This window comes from Sus scrofa, chromosome 2, assembly GCF_000003025.6.
Source record: "Sus scrofa isolate TJ Tabasco breed Duroc chromosome 2, Sscrofa11.1, whole genome shotgun sequence".
Lineage (NCBI taxonomy): Eukaryota > Metazoa > Chordata > Mammalia > Artiodactyla > Suidae > Sus > Sus scrofa.
Window position 1 is genome coordinate 68,465,566 of NC_010444.4, and position 20,621 is coordinate 68,486,186.

The following is a 20,621-nucleotide window of genomic DNA, read 5'->3' on the forward strand; positions in this document are numbered from 1 at the left end:
AAGGGGAAACAAGATGGCAAAGCCTTTAAGATAAAATGCAAAGCATGTCTGTGGGTGTGAGCTCATGTATACATGCTTTTTCTTTTTCATTTATTATTTAATTTTTGGGGGACACTCCTGGAGTGCAGAAGTTCTTGGGCCAGGGATCAAACCAGTGCCACAAACATGACCCAAACTACAGAAGTCAAAACACGGAATCCTTACCTGGCTGAGCCACCAGAGAACTCCCATATCTGCTCTTGAGTGGAAATGCGTCGTAGTGAAAAACAGAAACAGACTCACAGACATAGACAACAGATTGTGATTGCCCAGGGGAAAGGGGGCAGGAGTGTGATGGATGGGGAGTTTGGGGCTGGTAGATACAAACTGTTACACTTGAAATGGATAAGCATTGAGGTCCTACTGTATAGCACAGGGAACTATATGCACTCTCTTGGGATACAACATGATGGAAGTATGTAAGAGAAAAAGATTATATATGTGCTGTGCAGCTGAAATTGACAACACTCTAAATCACCTATACTTTAATTAAAAAATCAGCACCTAGAAATTATCGTACTAAGTGAAGGGACTCAGACAGAGGAAGACAAATATCATATGCTATCATATAGGTGGAATTTTAAAAGTGATACAAGTGAAATTATTTACCTAGCGGGACAGACTCACAGACCTTGAAAACAAATGTATGGTTACCAAAGGGGAAGGATGAGAAAGGAGGGATGGATTGGGGGTTTGGGAAGGGCAAAGGGAAATCTACTCAATGTTCTGTGTGTTTAAATCTGTTTTGTAAATAGGTTCACTTGTAACTTCTCAGGGTGGGGGGCTGCACCCATTGCATGTGGAAGTTTCTGGGCCAGGGAGTGAACCTGCACCACAGCAGTGACCCGAGCGGCTGCAGTGACAATGTGAGATCCTCAACCTGCTGCGCCACAAGAGAACACCTATATGATTTTCTTTAGATTCCACACTAAGTGATATCATGAGATATGATACAGATGCTAACTGCAAATGGGCACAAAGGAACTCTCTAGGGTGATAAAAATGTTCTAGAACGGGACCGTGATGATCATTGAATAACTCTACACTAACCAAAACAATGGAATTTATCATCTCAATGGCTGAATTTCATGGTATATAAATTATCCCTCAAGAAATCCATTAATAAATTTTAAAATGTTTTTTTCTAGAATTATCCAAGGAGTGCTGAAAATCTATATCTTTGTTATCAACATTCCTTATGACACACCAGTATTTTTATGGTGGCCACTCTTTACTGCAATCACATTTACCTCTTTGGTCCCGAGTTGTGCTTGTATGAAGCAGATGATAAATACATTATGGATTAATCTTAGTGGAATCAAGTTGAGTTAAAGCCACACTGAATATGTTATTCCTACCTAACAAGTTATGATTTTGCAGGAATTTGGAGATCTTTGTATATACCCAATACTTGTCTGTTTCTGTGTTTGCTTGGTTTTGCCCCAGAAGACCTTGGTACCATTCATGGCATCATTTACTTTTCACAGTCTTGATCACCTGTCTTGGGTTTGGTTCAACAGAAGCAGATGCCCAGCCAAGGATTCACATGTAAGCACTTTATTGGAAGGAGTAAGGACCATGGAACATGGGTTAGAGTAAGGAGAAGTGATACAGGGAAGAGAGTACATCCAATCAAGCTTACCTTAAGTCATCCCCCACACGAGTGAGCAGTTTTCATCATGCAGGGAAATTCTGGGAAATGACACAACATCCAAAGGTCAGAATTAACACACGACCAAATGGTGAAGAAGATGGTATCCCCCATGACTCTCCATCAAGAGCTGTCCCTGGTGGGGCATAATTCGCAGTCAGGTCTGCCATCAAGCACGCAGAAGGTCGGTTCCATCTGGTGCTGACAGAGGCAGTCAGGCTGGATTGCAGTGGACATGGGGAAGGGATCCCAAGGTAAGTAGGGGAAATGATGACAGATTCAGCCACCCCATCCTTCACTGCAGACTCAGTTCTATCAATAGTCTTCTCATAAGGTGAATTACCCTCTGAGTACATTCCACAAGTGTGTAACTACCACTCCTGGTGGCACCTCCAGAACATTCCCTCCCCTAAAATAAACCAGGTAACAAAATGTTTTATTCATTTATTATATCCATTATTAGATGTTTGAAAATCTTGGAGAGCATCTGAAAACTGCCCTGATGGGAAATAAATGTCCAATGCAACAAGAAAAGGAAAGAGGAAGGGGAAGAAGGAAGGCAATGAATGAAGCAGTGTGGATTTCCCATCATGGCACAGCATTCACGGACCCAAATAGGATCCATGAGGATGTGTGTTTGATCCCAGGCCTCGCTTAGTGTGTTCCTGATCTGGCATTGACCTGAGATGAGGTGTAGGTCACAGAAACCTCCTGGATCCCGCCTTTGTTATGGCTGCAGTGTACACTGGCAGCTACAGCTCCAATTCAATCCCTAGCCTGGGAAATTCCATATGCCACAGGTGCAGCCCTAAAAAGACAAAAAAAAAATAGGACAATGAAGCAGTGTTTCAGAGTTTTCTGACACAATATATGGCTATCAATCACTTGAAAAAGCTGGCACTCAAAACTAGATTCCCACTCTTTTTTTTTTTTTTTGGCTTTTATACGCAGTACCCACAGCTTATGGAACTTTCCAGGGTATGGGTCAAATCAGAGCTGCAACTGCCAGCCTACACCACAGTCACAGCAATGCCAGATCTGAACTGCGTCTGCGACATAAACCACAGCTCACACAATTCAGCATCCTTATCACAATGATCAAGGCAGGGATGGAACCCTCGTCCTTGGGTCTTAACCTGCTGGCCAAGACAGGAACCCCATGACTGTAATAGTTTTGATTCCCTCAGAAGCTGATACTGAACCAAGGATGCATCTTCAAGCACTTTATAGGAAGGAGCAAGGAGCATGGGTGGGAGAGAGGAGAAGTGAACACAGGGAAGAAAACACACTCAGTCAATCAGTCCATGAGAATGACTGCAAAATGCTGAGGAAACATGGAATATATGGACAAGACATAAAGGAGAAATGTCAAAAGGGAATTGCTGAGAGGGCTGTTTGAGAAACACCAATCCAAAAACAAAGACATGTTAAGTCACACATGCTTTACAAAAAGAAGTCAAGCAGGTTTTGAGGGGAGAAAAGAAACAAGATATTCAACTTTGCATCATTTGCCTTTGGAGCCCACCATCTTCACCTAGTTCTGAGGCCAGTGGCCCATCACTAGCAAGGGACTCAGCTAAGGAGCCTGCCCAGGGCCCCCTTCACATCCTTGTTCCTCAGGCTGTAGATGAAGGGGTTCAGCATGGGGGTGACCACGGTGTACATCACTGAGGCAATGGAGATTCTATGGGGAGAATGGGTCACAGCAGAGGTGAAGTAGACCCCTAGACTCGTTCCATAGAACAAGGTGACCACAGAGAGGTGAGACCCACAGGTGGAAAAGGCTTTGTACTTGCCCTCAGTGGATGCCATTTTCATTAAGGTGGAGACAATCTGATAGTAAGAAAAGAGGATCCCAGTGAGAGGAAGCATACACAGCAGGGCAGTGGCCACATACATACAGACATCATTGATGAAGGTGTCTGAGCAGGCCACCTTGAGAATCTGATCCAGTTCACAGGAGTAATGTTGGATTTCAGTGCCTACACAGAATGTCAGCTGCGTCAACAGTAGAAGATGAACAAGAGCAACACAGAAAAAGACAAACCAACACATCAGAACCAGGAGGACACAGAGGCGGGCGTTCATGATGACCATGTAGTGCAAGGGGTGGCAGATGGCCACAAAACGGTCATAGGCCATCACGGTCAGGAGGAAATCATCCATTCCAGCAAAAACTACAAAAAAATACACCTGAGTGAGGCATCCTACATAGGAGATGTCTTTGCTCTGTGCCTGGATATTCACTAGCATCTTTGGGACAATGGTAGAGACGAAACAGATGTCAACAAAAGACAGGTTGGAGAGGAAGAAGTACATGGGGGTGTGGAGGCGGGAGTCAGAGCTGACAGCCAGGATGATGAGCAGGTTCCCAAGCACGGTGACCAGGTACATGGATAAGAACAGCCCAAAGAGGAAGGGCTGCAGTTCGGGATCATCCGAGAGACCCAGGAGGAAGAATATTTTTGATACTCCTGTGTGGTTTCCTGCTTCCATGTAGCTGGTGTGCCTGCTGGGGAAGGAGGCAAAAGCAACTTTCAGTGAACAGCCAACTGGCACCTGAGCTAGTCACCACCTTTTCATTCCACCTTTTCATGGACAACTAGCACCCCCCATTTGTCCTTCCATTGCCAGTGATTCTCTCATTCACAGGGTAGCCTATTTCCATTTTAAATGTGTGTAATTATTCAGACATTAAGTAAGAAGAAATCACTCTCTTTTTATCACCCACACAACAGGTTCAAATTCTCCTGTTCGAATTGATGAACATAAACCAATTTCTTCTCAGATAATACCCTTCGAAAATGATTGAAGACATTTAAGTCCTCTTCTTCAATAATCTCCACACACCCCTTGTCCAAAGAAGTCATTTCATGGTGATTAAGTCATGGATTTTCACTTCCAACAATCTCAAGTCTATGACCTGATTTGATGTCACAGTTAACTCTCACTTACCTTTTTTTTAATTCTAAAACTGATTTTTTTATTATTGGTATTGCCCCAATACAATTTTTTTTCCTACTGTACAGCCTAGTGATCCAGTTACACATACATGTATAGATTCATTTTTCTCTCATTATCATGCTCCATCATAAGTGAGCAGACATAGTTCTCAATGCTTAACAGCAGGATCTCATTGCTCATTGTGGGTCCTCTCATTACATCCTTTGTGAGGTCTGAACATGCCTTTGTACATGGTGAGATCTCAATACATGATAGCTATTATTACTATCATTATTCATCCATTTTTATGATAATTATTGTTGATACATAAGTCTCCCACTAAAGAGTATAGAATTGCAACTTAGAACATGGGATCTTGGAGTTCCCTGGTGGCCCAGCAGTTAAGGATTCATCATTGTCAATGCTGTGGCCTGGGTTCAGAAAGAATAACAAGGAAGATGGGATCTTGAGTCAGGCTTCCTCAAATAGAATTTTGGTCCACCAGCTTCCATCTGTGTGACATCAAGACAACGTTATTTAATCTTTCTCAGGGGCAGATGCCTCACCTCTACGGGGGAGGCACATTCCATAGACTATAAGACTAATGAGTGAGTTAAATGGGACGATATAATTTTTCTAGTGTGATTCTCTGACACATACAGTGAACACTTCATCAGTGGGAGCTTGTTCAAATAAATAAATTTGACTTACGAATTCTCTATCAATGATCATCATTCCACTTAAACAAGGAAAGTCATCAAAGATGGAATTCCAGGAGATCCCATCGTGACTCAGTGGTTAATGAATCTGACTAGGTACCATGAGGATGCGGGATCGATTCCTGGCCTTACTCAGTGGGTTAAGGATCCGGCGTTGCTGTGACCTGTGGTGTGGTCACAGACGAGGCTCAGATCCCATGTTGCTGTGACTCTGGCATAGGCTGGCAGCAACAGCTGCAATTCGACCCGTAGCATGGGAACCTCCTTATGCCACAGGAGCGGCCCTAGAAAAGGCAGAAAGACAAAAAAAAAAAAAAAAGAAAGAAAAGAAAAGAAAAAGATGGAACTCCATTTATAAACGCAACATGCCTGTTACCTCTTTGGACTGCCATGTAGCACTTCTTCTTAATGATGATCCTTATGGCTCTTGCTTTCAGATATACCACCTGCTAGGAGCATTCTTCCAAGAGGAGGAAAAGCATATAAACTCATAGATAAGAAGAGGAAACAAATCACAAAACTTTCAAAATAAAATCAAACTGTATGAGAATGTGAGCTCATTTGTTCATGCTCAGAAGTGGAAATGTATTGCAGTAAAAATCAGTGATGTTCACTACCAAATAAGAGAAAGTTTTGATTAAAAAAATATTCAAAGGTCCCATAGATAAAACCACCATGAAAAATTGAAAGGCCAATTTCAGATGAAAATAAATGTATACATTCTCCATAGTAGAAAACTGTTTGGCATTAGCAATGCCAAGAGAAAGAAAAGAGAAAAAAAAAACATTGAGGGAAAATTGGCTCTGGGGAGGTGTGTGGGAGAGGGCTCTCTGAAATATGAATATTGAACTGTGAGAGGAAAGAAGGGTGATTGTAAATCAGAGGAGATAGGGGAAGGACAAGCATGTTGGGCTGAGAGAACAGAGTTCACACTTGCCCTGTGGGTTGGTGCGCTTGATAAGGGCAGGTGGTTGAAGGTAACTGAGAAGCCAGTGAGATGGAGAACAGAGGGTGAGGGTCAGAAGGAGAGAGGGTGAGGTCCACGAGTGGAGCTTCCTGTACTATTCTTTTTCTTTAACATTTTATTCTTGTCCCACTGGGTGTGGTGTAGGTGGAATGTACGTTTTGGAAAAACATATTTTCTTTCTCTCTCTTTTGGATGCACTCTCTTCATGTGGAAATTCCAGGGTCAGGGATCAAACACGTGTCACAGCAGCAACCTGAGCCACTTCTGTAACAATGTCAAATCCTTAAGCCCCTATGCCATAAGGAACTCCTTCCTTTATATTTTTCATGCCAAATAGCTCTCCGGTTGATAATTCTGTATTTATTTGTGGGTCAGAAGTTGTTACTGGTTTTTGCTCATCAGCATCTCTCCAGGGACTTACATGCTGCCTGGCACATAGCAGGTGCTCAATTCCTGCAAATGATAGACATGTAATAAAGACTGAGACCAGGAGTTCCCATGTGGCTCAGTGGTTTGAGTATCCAGCATTATCACTTCCATGGCTTGGAGTGCAGCTCTGGTGTGGGTTTGATCCCTGGCCCATCATCATCTGTAGGCGTCAAGGGCATCCAAAAAGCAAAAAAAGTTTGGAACCAAAGGGATGAAGAAGAGCACAAAAAAGAAAATTTCAAGGTCATCACATGCTTGAATACTGAAACAAAATTGAGTATTCATATTATATAAAATGCTTTCAAAACTCTTTTAAGAAAATAATATATCCTAAACAAGTAATACCTAGTCTAAGAATGAAGAGCTGGATCAATACTAGGAACTTCACAGAATTCATCACCAAAATAGGCAGATGAAGAGAAAATGTAGTTGAAATCACATTGGAAACTGCATTTGAGGAAACGTGAGTGTCAGTACTGACAGTTAGGAGCCAGGACAGAGCCTCTCACTAAGGCAGGAAACCAAGGACAATTTCTTAACCTAATACAAAATGCTTTGTTAACAACTGTGTCCCCCTGGATATTGCATATCACATCCTTAAAATATGTGCATTAAATTTATGACGAGGGTAAGGCAGGCTAGTCTAACTTCAATATGTCAATAGTCTCCTAAATATTTAAGGAGACTGATTCAATGAGAACAGGGACTGTCTGAGTACAGAGTATCAGAAAGAGTTACATTATTGGTAGCTGATATTGTGGACACTCAAGTGAGACAACAGCCATCAGTACAAAACCATTAAGTGCTAACAGTACTGCAAACTAGGTGCAAAATACAACAGGAGTTCCCTGATGGCTCAGCAGGTAAAAGATCTGCCTTTGTCACTGTTGTGGCTTTGGTTACTGCTGTGGCTCAGGTGCCATCCCTGGCCTAGGAACTTCTGCATGTCACCAGTGTGACCAAAACAAACCAACCAGCTGAGTGGAATAATCCAATCACATGAGTAATAAATCCGACCATACCTTGTGCATATTCAGTCTCCATTGACTACTTGATGAATAAATGGTTGGACACAGGCAATCCAACAGGAGCCTGCAATTGTTGAAGAGTAGGGCAGAGGTGGAGACCCAACAGAAAAATTACTGGGGAGAAGATCTAGATTCCAAGAAGAAAGAGAAGGAAACCACAAGAGCTGGAAAAGTCTTGTTTCCACAGAAACGAAAGCACCTTCAAAGTACAGAGACTTCACTGTCATGGAATAAATGAATATGGGACTTCACATATCACTGTTCTAGAGGATAAGCCTGGTTCCCCCTTTTCTCCCCTCTCTTCTCTCTTACTACCCCAACCCTTCCTGGAACCTTCTTTCCAAAAGATATCCCTGCAGCCTTCTGTTTTCCAGGGTCTGTCCTTGGAAAGCCCAGTTCTGTTTGCACTTGGCTGGGCTCAGAGAATTATAGGAAAGGGGCATTGGGCACATGTCTCAAGTTGCCAGCATCTCAGGGGGTGGATTCCCAGAGGTGCTCATTAAATAAACTTTTCCATTGTCTTTCCATTCTACAAACAATGCTGGTCCTTTGGGGCACAGACATGAGAGAGTGGAAGATTTTCAGCCAAGATGGACAATTTTCAGCAAGCAGCCTTGGAGAGAGATGAAGTCCCTTCCTCCCAGAAGAAATTCCTCTTTCTTTGGTTTGGCTTTTAAATGACAAGGTGTCCCCCAGAGAATGTTTAATTCCTACAGGAACCAGACCCAAGAACCACCTTTCTGGAATGCTCTTCCCTTGAAAAGTCTTTGGAGATTTCGTGAATCGCTTGTGTCCACAAGGTCATGGAGGCCGAGAGGTCCTTTCTGAAGAAAAGCACAGTGGTTAATAGTTTGGATTTCTTCAAAGGACCTTCACAATGAGGAGGAAAAGGAGTTCCCTTATTGAGCAGAGGGTTAAGGTTCTGGTGTTGTGGATGCTGTAGCTTGGGTCACTGCTGTGGGGTGGGTTCCAAGCCTGGCCCAGGAATTTCCATATGCCCCAGGCGAGGCCAAAAAAAATGAGTACTGAACAATATTCCTTCATATTGGCTGGTGCCATGGAAGCACTTGATATATGAAGAGGCTCTAGATAAACACAGGTAGAGTGGATTGAAGAGTATTAAGGAAATCTAACTGGCCAATATAAACTACATAAAAAGGTCGTCTGGGAAATGAAAGAGAGAGTAAGGTGTGCATTTAAGGGAATATACAATAAGGAAGAGGAGATCCCTGCTGTGGCACAAGCCCCAGCCCAGTATAGTGGGTTGAGCTGCAGCGCAGTTTGCAACAACACCTCACATCTGATCCCTGGCCCTGGAGCTCCACATGTCACAGTACAGCCAAAAAAAAACATTAAATAAATAAATAAATAAAATAAATAAAATAAGGGAGTGTAAAAAAATCAATAGATGATCTAGGATGATGTTTCATTTCAAAGAGAATAATTATATCTGGTGCAGGCATTGGACTGCATAGGCTATTCTGGCTACATGATTTGCAGGATGCAGTATTCTGTATAAATCAAGGACAATCCTGATGTGACATTCATCCAATTTATAGAATGCATGGGTCCATAAATCAAGGGTTCAGAAGAGAAGAAGGCCCATTTACCATCACACTCAGTGGGGAGTCTGTGCTCTTGTCTCCACTACTCTGGCCTCTGCAAGTTTAGAGGTCTTGACTCTGTAAAGAGGACATACTTTCAGAGACAGTGGAAAAGGCCCATTGAACTTGAAGCTATGCTACTGCCTGGGACTTCAGGTCCTTTATGCCAAGAAGAGGAGTCTCCCTCTGGGCAGGTGTGACTGACCCTCGACATCAATATCATTTTGTGATCATGGCAGTGGACAGGTACTGGTACTCTGCTGTGCCCAGTCAATGGCTGGGAGCTGCCAGGACCAACTTTAGTGGAAACACAGTGGTGGATCCAGATGGCTATGGGTCAGTTATGCTTCCACAGCAAGAGATCTGAGTTCTGTGACCCTGGGAGATACAGTCCTTTAGCTGAGGGCAGTTCAGAAAGACAGCTAAAGGATGGATGAGCTATCATAGGGCTGCACTGTCTGTACCTGGATGATATTCTGAGGCAGAATCTTGACAACAAATCACAGCATTTACTGCCGTCTGTACTATGGGACCTTTGGGTCAACTTTATTTTAAAGTCAGATACAATTGTCTTATAACATTATATTCGTTTCAGGGATACAAGGCAGTGATACAATATATGCATACATGGCAAAGGGATCGCTATGTATGTGAATATAATGGAAGGTATATAAATATAATGAAATACTACACAGCCATTAAAAAAACAAGGAAGTTCTACCTCTTTGCTATAATATGAGTGGACCTAGAGGTTATTAATCCTGATGAATAAGACAGATAGAGAATGACAAATACTGTATGTTATCACTTCCATGGGGAATCTAAAAAGCACATGAATAAGTATAACATAAAGGAAACAAACTCACAGATACGAACATCAAACCATTGGGGAGAGGAATGGGAGGAGGGGTGAGGTAGGGATAGGGGATTCGGAGTCATCAACTACTATGTGTAAAACAAACCAGGAGTTCTCTCATGACTCAGCAGGTTAAGGATCCAATGTTGTCACTGCTGTGGCTCTGGTTACAGCTGTGCTGTAAGTTTGATACCTGGCTCAGGAACTACCACAAGCCACAGGCCCATCCACAAATGAATAAATAAAATCAAATAATCTACAAGGATATATCGTACAGCACAAACAACATGCCCAATGTTATGTCACTTTTCAAAAACTTTAGTGGTGTAGAGTTTTCTTACAATATTGTGTTAACTTCAGGTGTACAGCAAAGGGAGTCTGTTGTCATGTAGACATATATACCCATTCTTGGGGGGGTTCTTTTCCCAAATAGGTTAACATACTTACTTTTTACTAGATTGCCAGTTTAGTACAAAAGCATATCTATCAGAATAAAACATAAAAGCGATGCATCAGGCAAGGTTCAGAGAAGGAGCTGCCACGCCCTCTCCCAACACAATCCTCTCCCCATATGTCCACTGGTTCACCAGCCTAGAAGCTTTCTGAGCTCTGTCCTGGATTGTTATGGAGACGTCATTACTTCAGCAGATTTAACGACATCTTTGACCACTGGTGATTGCTTCAATCATCAGCCCCTCTCCCCTCATACAAGTTCCAAGGTTATAATAACTTTATTATTTTTTTAATGGCCACACCCACGGCCTATGGAAGTTCCCAGGCCAGGGGTGGAATCCCAGCTGCAGCTGTGACCTCTGATGCCACAAAGCCAGATCCTTTAACCCACTGCACCAGGCCAGGGATTGAACCCACGCTTCTACAGGGACCCCAGCCACTGCAGTGAGATTCTTAACCCACAGCACCACATCAGGTACTCCAAGGATGCGATAACTTTAAATGAAGTATACTCTACACAAATATTGAATCACTATGTTGTAATATGCTGTTATTATAAAATGATACTCTATACCAATTACACTTCAATTAAAAAGATGACCATCACAGCATGTCTAGTTGACATCCATAAACATACATGGCTAGAAACTGGATTTTTGTGATGAGGTTTTCTTCAGATCTACTGTTTCACTAACATTTAAATATACAAAACAGTCCACCTAAATGAATTAGAAAAAGAAGAACAAAAAAGTCCTAAAGTCAGCAGAAAGAAGGAAATTATAAAGATCAAAGAAGAAATCAATAAAATAGAGACTCAAAAAACAATAGAGAAAATGAATAAAACCAAGAGCTGGTTCTTTGAAAAGGTGAACAAAATTGACAAACCCCTGGCCAGACTCACTCAAAAGAAGAGAGAAGGAACCCAAATAACAAAAATTATAAATGAAAAAGGAGAAATCACAACGGATACAGCAGAAATACAAAAAACCATAAGAGAATACTATGAACAACTCTACGGCAACAAGTTTGACAATCTGGAAGAAATGGACAATTTTCTAGAATCTTACAGCCTGCCAAAACTGAATCAAGCAGAAACAGACCAACTGAACAGACCCATCACTAGAAATGAAATTGAAGAGGTCATAAAATCACTCCCTACAAATAAAAGTCCAGGACCAGATGGCTTCACAGGTGAATTCTATCAAACATATAAAGAGGAATTGGTGCCCATCCTCCTTAAACTCTTTCAAAAGGTTGAAGAAGAAGGAATACTCCCAAAGACATTCTATGAGGCCACCATCACCCTCGTTTCAAAACCAGGCAGAGATACCACCAAAAAAGAAAACTATCGGCCAATATCATTGATGAATATAGATGCAAAAATTCTCAACAAAATCTTAGCCAACCAAATCCAACAACATACCAAAAAAATTATACAACATGACCAGGTTGGGTTCATCCCAGGTTCACAAGGATGGTTCAACATATGCAAATCAATCAGCATCATACACCACATCAACAAAAAGTCAAAAATCATATGATCATCTCAATAGACGCAGAAAAAGCATTTGACAAAGTTCAACATCCATTCATGATCAAGACCCTCGCCAAAGTGGGTATAGAGGGAACATTCCTGAATATAATCAAAGCCATTTATGATAAACCCACAGCAAATATAATCCTCAATGGGGAAAAACTGAAAGCCTTCTCACTCCAATCTGGAACAAGACAGGGATGCCCACTCTCACCACTGCTCTTCAAATAGTTTTGGAAGTCCTAGCCACAGCAATTAGACAAACAAAAGAAATAAAAGGCATCCATATAGGAAGAGAAGAGATCAAACTGTCACTGTATGCAGATGACATGATACTATACATAGAAAACCCTAAGGACTCAACCCCAAAACTCCTTGAACTGATTCATAAATTCAGCAAAGTAGCAGGATAGAAGATTCACATTCAGAAGTCAGTTGCATTTCTGTATACCAGCAATGAAACATTAGAAAAGGAATACAAAAATACGATACCTTTCAAAATTGTACCGCCCAAAATCAAATACCTCAGAATACACCTGACCAAGGAGGAAAAGGACTTATATGCCGAGAACTATAAAACTTTAATCAAAGAAATCAAAGAAGATGTAAAGAAATGGAAAGATATTCCATGTTCCTGGATTGGGAAAATCAATATTGTGAAAATGGCCATCCTACCCAAAGCAATCTACAGATTCAATGCAATCCCTATCCAATTACCCAGGACATTTTTCACAGAACTAGAACAAACAATCCAAACATTTATATGGAACCACAAAAGACCCAGAATCGCCAAAGCAATCCTGAGAAACAAAAACCAAGCAGGAGGCATCACTCTCCCAGACTTCAAGTAATACTACAAAGCCACGGTCATCAAAACAGTGTGGTACTGGTATCAAAACAGACAGACAGACCAATGGAACAGAACAGAGAATCTGGACATAAACCCTGATACCTAGGGTCAATTAATCTTTGACAAGGGAGGCAAGAACATAAAATGGGAAAAAGAAAGTCTATTCAGCAAGCATTGCTGGGAAACCTGGACAGCTGCATGCAAAGCAATGAAACTAGAACACACCCTCACACCATGCTCAAAAATAAACTCCAAATGGCTGAAAAACTTAAATATACGACAGGACACCATCAAACTCCTAGAAGAAAACCTAGGCAAAACACTCTCTGACATCAACATCATGAATATTTTCTCAGGTCAGTCTCCCAAAGCAATAGAAATTAGAGCAAACATAAACCCATGGGACCTCATCAAACTGAAAAGCTTTTGCACAGCAAAGGAAACCCAAAAGAAAACAAAAAGACAACTTACAGAATGGGAGAAAATAGTTTCAAATGATGCAACCGACAAGGGCTTAATCTCTAGAATATATAAGCAACTTATACAACCCCACAGCAAAAAAGCCAATCAATCAATGGAAAAATGGGCAAAAGACATGAATAGACTGTTCTCCAAGGAAGATATACAGATGGCCAGCAAGCACATGAAAAAATGCTCAACTTCGCTGATTATAAGAGAAATGCAAATCAAAACTACCATGAGATGCCACCTCACACCAGTCAGAATGGCCTTCATTAATAAGTCCACAAATAACAAGTGCTGGAGGGGCTGTGGAGAAAAGGGAACCCTCCTGCACTGTTGGTGGGAATGTAAACTGGTACAGCCACTATGGACAACAGTTTGGAGATACCTTAGAAATCTATACATAGAACTTCCATATGACCCCACAATCCCACTCTTGGGCATCTATCCGGACAAAGCTCTACTTAAAAGAGACACATGCACCTGCATGTTCATTGCAGCACTATTCACAATAGCCAGGACATGGAAACAACCCAAATGTCCATCACAGATGATTGGATTCGGAGGAGTGGTATATATACACAATGGAATACTACTCAGCCATCAAAGAGAATGACATAATGCCATTTGCAGCAACATGGATGGAACTAGAGAATCTCATCCTGAGTGAAATGAGCCAGAAAGACAAAGACAAATACCATATGATATCACTTATGACTGGAATCTAATATCCAGCACAAATGAACATCTCCTCAGAAAAGAAAATCATGGACTTGGAGAAGAGACTTGTGGCTGCCTGATGGGAGGGGGAGGGAGTGGGAGGGATCGGGAGCTTGGGCATATCAGACACAACTTAGAATAGATTTACAAGGAGATCCCACTGAATAGCATTCAGAACTATGTCTAGATACTCATGTCGCAACAGAAGAAAGTGTGGGGGAAAAACTGTAATTGTAATGTATACATATAAGGATAACCTGACCCCCTTGCTGTACAGTGGGAAAATTTAAAAATATATTAAAAAATAAATAAATAAAAATAAATAAATAAATAAATATACAAAACAGTATTATGAGCCATAGTCCCTAAGTTGGACGTTACTTTGTAAACTGGACATTTGGTCATATTGACCACTTTTACTCATGTAACCCACCCTCCACTCCCTGCCTCTGGTGACCACCAGTCTGCTTCCCATATCGATGAGATTTTTGGTTAATTCCACATAAAATGAGGTCATATGGTACTTGTTTTCTCTAACGCACTTCACTTAGCATAATACCCTCAAGATTCACTCATGTTGTCCCACAAGGCAGGATTTGCTTCCTTCTCCCAGCTGATTTATATATGTATATACAATGAGGATTTATAATATATAAGGAATTGTATATATGTATATACAATGTGGATTTATAATATGTAAGGAATTATATATATAAATATACATGCCAAATTTTCTTTGCCCATTTATCCATCAGTAAACACAGGTGTTTCCAAGTCTCGGCTATTATACGCAATGCTGCAATGAACATGGGGATGCGGATTTCATTTGGAAGTAGTGTTTCTCTTTCTTTCATATAAATACCCAGCAGTAGAATTACTGGACTGTGTGGTCATTCTAGTTTTACTTTTGGGAGGTCCTCCATCCTGTTCTCCACAGTGGCTGCAACAATTGGCATTCCGAGGAGCAGTGCACAAGGGTTCCCTTTCCTCCACACCCTCACCAACATTTGATAAGCCCTGAATTTTGGGGGTGTGGGGGCAATGTCCTGGGCAAGAGGAAGTTCCCAGACCAGCGACTGAAGCCTTATCACAGCAGTGGCAATGCCAGATCCTTAACCTCTGGGCTACCAGGAAACGCCAGTCCCTGTATTTTGATAGTGGCCATTCTAACAGGTATGAGGTGATATCTTTGTGGTTGTGATTTGCTTTTCTCTGCCAAATAGTGATGTTGAGCACATTTGGAATTACCTGTTGGCCAGCTGTATGTCTTCCTTGGGAAAGTGTCTGTAAAAATCCTCTGCCCTTTTTTAGTTGGATAGTGCTTTTTTCTAATATTTATTGGTATGAATTCTTCCATATATTTGGAATATTAACCCCATATCAGATATATGACTTGCAAAAACGTTCTCCCATTCAGCAGGTTGTCTTTTTATTTTGTTGTTGATTTCCTGTATTGTGCAAAAGCTTTTTATTCGTCATGATCCCACTTGTTTCTTTTGGCTTGTGTTCCCTTACTTAGATCGACATTTTGGCATAGGTTCTGGACACAGCCCTTTTATACTTGCCATTGGTAAATTTTATATTTTTCACTTTTTTGTTTTTTGGTTTTTTGAATTTTTAGGGCCACACCAGCGGCATATGGAGGTTCCCAGCCTAAGGGTCGAATTGGTGCTACAGCTGCCGGCCTATACCACAGCCACAGCAATGTGGGATCCAAGCCACTTCTGCAACCTACAACACAAATCACGGCAATGCCAGATCCTTAACCCACTGGGTGAGGTCAGGGATCAAATCTGCACCCTTATAGTTCCTAGGTGGATTCGTTTCCTCTGCACCATGACAGGAACTCCTATTTTTTTCATTTCTTTAAGTTTTCTGGAGGTACAGTTGATTTACATTGTTGTGATCATTTCTGCTGTACAAGAACGTGACCTAGTTATTCCTTTACACACATCTGTACGTTTGCAGATCCTTTTCCCATTAGATCATCACAGAATGCTGGGTAGAGGTCCCTGGGCTATACACCAGGTCCCCATTCTCTGGTCATTCATACACCTCAGTGTATGAATGCCAATCCCATACCCCTAGCCCATCCCTACCTGGATCAACTTTTTTGCATAGGTTCTGGAAAAGGCTCTTTCAGAGTTCCCAAGGCTTGTTTTTAGGGGAGAGGGTGAGTGAGATGATCTACTAGTAAGAGGAGCATCCAGGGGTCAAACTATATCTTCTGGTTATAGAGGTGCCTCGAGGCCACGAGTGATCCTCATTGTCTCCCTCCTGGACTATCCATTCTCCATCCGCCTCTCCTTGAATGACACCTCTGCTAGACTCGATGGCTTCCTTGCTGGGGGAGACCTGACCCTCAACCCTGAGAGTTCTCAGCCCTGGGCATCATTTCTTGCTAGACCATGGCTCCTGTACTTTACCACTTACTGTCAAAATTGGGAAAGGTACTACCAAGGAATGCCCCACAGACATTTCCGTCACCCCAAAAGGAAACTTGGCTCCCATTAAGCAGTTAATAATTACTCTCTCTACTGGAAACCACCAATGAGCTTTCCTTCTCCATGGATTTACTTATTCTGGATATTTCACATAAATGGAGTCATACAAAGTGTGACTTTTGTGTCTGGTGTCGGGTTTGTGAGATGCATCCACATTGGGATATGAATTAATACGTCATTCTTACAAATATCATTAGGAGGTCCTGCTGTGGTGCACTGGGTTAAGAATCAGACTGCAGCAGCTAGGGTCTCTAAAGGGGCTCAGGTTTGATCTGAGACCCGGGCACTGGGATAAAGGATGCAGTGTTGCCACACACTTGTGGCTTAGGTTGCAGCCGTGGCTCACATTCAATCCCTGGCCTGGGAACACCACATTTGTAGCCACTAAAAAGGGATTATTTAGAATGGTTATTTGCTTAATATTCAATTCCTCCATTCCTTTCTTAAAAATTTTCATTGGAGCATAGTTGACTTAAAAAGTTGTGGTAACATCAAGCATACAGCAAAGTAAATCAGTTATACCTATACATCTATCTCTTCCTTTTCAAATTCTTTTCCCATAGAGGTTATTACACAGGGTTGAGGAAATTTCCCCGTGCTAGACAATAGGTCCTTGGTGTGTGTCTAGTTTATAGATAGTCATGTGTATATGTCAATCCCAACCCTCCATTCCTTCTTGTGACTGAATGAAGATCCAGTAGATGCATGTGCCACAGTTTGTTTATCCATTCATCCAGAGATGGGCATTGCGATTATTTCCATGATTCTCCTATTGTATATATGCTGCTATAAACTTGCATGAACCAGTAGTAGTTTGAGTGTTTATTTTCACTTATTTAGAGTGGGATGGCTAAGCCATATGATAATTCTATGTTTGTCCTAAGTACAAGCCCCAAGAACCTTCCTGAAAGTCTATTCTTGTCTCAGAAGCAGCTTTTCAGGGAACATGACCTGAGCAGTATGCACAGGGACCTGGGAGAGCTAATTTGTGATGCCTGGGGGTCTGGAGGTGGGAGGGCCTTCCCTTAGGAAGTACAGCTCAACCGAGAACAACCTCAATGTTTTTGCCTTCCTTCCTTTGCTCTTTCCTTCCATCAGCAAAATAGCATAGATGGTTTACACAGTCTATCCTTTCAAAACCTTTGTGCATTTAAACATCAAAATTATTCATAAGACAAATAACCATTTTTTAGGCAGGCTATGAAGGCTCAGAAATTAACATCACAAAACCACTATAGCAAACACTTGAATTGGAAGACATTTATGCAGAAATAATATGGAAGGGTTTTTAAGTAAAAATGTGATAAATAGGAAGGTGGACACACTAGAGAGCATAGAGAGGATATTGCTTATTTTTTAGATTTTATCATAGAAGTATGAGATACACAAATTCCTCCATTTATTTGAAGAAAAGAGTGCTTAGTCAGTTTGGACTGCTGTAACAAAATACCACAAAGCAAGGGGCTTTTAAGCAACAAAAATATATTTCTCTCAGTTCTGGAGGGTAGAAGTCTGAGATCAAGAATCCAGGGTGATCAATTTCTGGTGAAGGTTCTCTTCCACGTTTTTTGTTTGTTTGTTTTTTGTGGGTTTTTTTGCTATTTCTTGGGCCGCTCCCGAGGCATATGGAGGTTCCCAGGCTAGGGGTCGAATCGGAGCTGCAGCCACCGGCCAACGCCAGAGCCACAGCAACGCGGGATCTGAGCCGCGTCTGCAACCTACACCACAGCTCACGGCAACGCCGGATCGTTAACCCACTGAGCAAGGGCAGGGACCGAACCCACAACCTCATGGTTCCTAGTCGGATTCATTAACCACTGCGCCACGACGGGAACTCCCTCTTCCACGTTTTAGACGGTCCACTTCTCATTGTGTCCTCACAGGGCAGAAAACAGACAGAAAAAGCAACTTCTCTCCTGCTCTCCCAAGGGTACCCATCCCATCATGGGGGCTCCATCTGCATGACCTCACCAAATCCTATTTACCTCCCAAAAGGCCCACATCCCAATACCATCACATGGGGGGAGGGTTTCAACACAAATACTGGGGCAACAGAAACATTCAATGCAGAACAAGTATGAATGGGTCAATGAGAGCTTCTAATAAGAATGGGAAGGGCTGTTACTAAGACCAATGATATGTTTGTTTCCAGAGAAACCTACAATACAAAATAAGTTCCATGAGGAACTCACAGAGTAGATTCAGCTTTATTCCCCAAAACAGTCCTTCGCCTCAGTGGACAACAAATAAGTTGTAGCCATTCTGGTGGGTGAATTGATGACTATCTTGATATGTCTAATAGTTATGTGGAGGAGACTAAGGATGAACATTTGTGCACAGAAAAGAGAGTATAAAAGTCACAAAGGGAAGTTCCTCAGAAGCACTTGCTTTTGGAGGTGAACACATGGAAGTACTTCAAGCATTGGTGTTCAAAAAAGAAGGACAAGTCTCAAGCTCAATGAAGTTGGAGATTTGGTATTGCTGAATGCCAGATATTGACTCTTGGTTATCATAGTAACTCCCCAGTCACAGCATCCATGGCTCTTCACACGGGGAAGAAAGACCAGCTGAAAAGCTTCCTCAGGGCCCCCTTCATGTCCCTGACCTCAGGCTGTAGATGAAGGAGTTCAGCATGGGGGTGACCACAGTGTACATCACGGAGGCCACTGTCCCCTTTGAGGTGGAGGGGGAGAAAGCAGAACTGAGGTACACACCTAGCCCTGTCCCGTAGTATAAGGAGATGACCACTAGGTGAGACCCACAGGAGGTAAACACTTTGTACTTCCCCTCCCCTGAGGACATTTTCAATATGGAGGAAAGAATCTTAGAGTAAGAGAAAAGGATCCCAGTCAGTGGAGGAATACCCAGCAGGCCAGTCACAGAAAACAGCACGATGTAATTGCTGAGAGCATCTGAACAGGAGGACTTAAGGACCTCAGCCCATTCACAGAAGAAGTGGGGAATTTCCGTGTGTGTGCAGAACAAGAGATGCAGCATCATAAGACTGTGAAGGAGGGCAACTAGGACACTGAGGGACCAAGAAACCAGAGACAGCAGAAGTGTGGGTTCATCATGATCATGTAGTGCAGGGGGTGACAGATGGCCACAAAGCAGTCATAGGCCATCACGGTCAGGAGGAAGTGGTCCAAATACCCAAGAAATAAGAAAAGGTATTTCTGGGTGACGCAGCCTGCATAGGTGATGGCTTTGTTCGCTGTCTGGATGTTCACCAGCATTTTAGGAACTATGGTGGAATTGAAACAAATATCCAAGAAAGACAGTTGGGAGAGGAAGAAGTACATGGGGGTGTGGAGGCGGGAGCCAGAGCTGACAGCCAGGATGATGAGCAGGTTCCCAGCACAGAGACCAGGTACATGGACAAGAACAGCCCAAAGAGGAGGGGCTGCCATTCTAGGTCCTCGGAGAGGCCCAGGAGGAGGAATTCCAAGACCCCTGTTTGGTTTCCTGCATCCATGTTGCTGGTAATTCTGCCAGGTAACCAAAAAGCAATGCCAATTAAAAAAACAGCTGTCCCCAAATTAAAAATATATTTTTTTTATCATATTTGTCTTCCCTCCCCCCAAAACATAAATGAAACATACATTTTGGTTCCCAATTTGGTATTCATTCACTGGGAGTGATTACAACTGTCATTATCTTATACAGGTATCCATTCATGGATAATCTCTTCCTCCTTCTGATCTATATCACAAATTAATCATGACCTTCAAAATCTGTTTCAGGAGACCATCAGCCTCTGGAGTGTCCAGCTCAGCATCAGCCCCTTTCAGATGGAGCACAACAATGGCTGGAACAGTCTGCCTTTGGAGGTGCTGAAATTTGTCTCTTGGATGATTCTGCC

General features: G+C 42.2%; 1 protein-coding gene and 1 pseudogene across 1 annotated transcript; both read right to left on the reverse strand.

Annotated features, from left to right (window-relative positions):
• On the reverse strand, nt 3,263-4,186 carry LOC100513910 (olfactory receptor 7D4-like). The gene has a single exon (XM_003123234.1). The coding sequence runs from the start codon at nt 4,184-4,186 to the stop codon at nt 3,263-3,265; it is 924 nt and encodes a 307-aa protein (XP_003123282.1).
• Nucleotides 19,352-20,169, reverse strand: LOC100518416 (annotated as a pseudogene).

Excerpts from the sequence above, each read along its gene's own strand:
- LOC100513910 (XM_003123234.1), bottom strand. The coding sequence starts at position 4,186 with ATGGAAGCAGGAAACCACACAGGAGTATCAAAAATATTCTTCCTCCTG.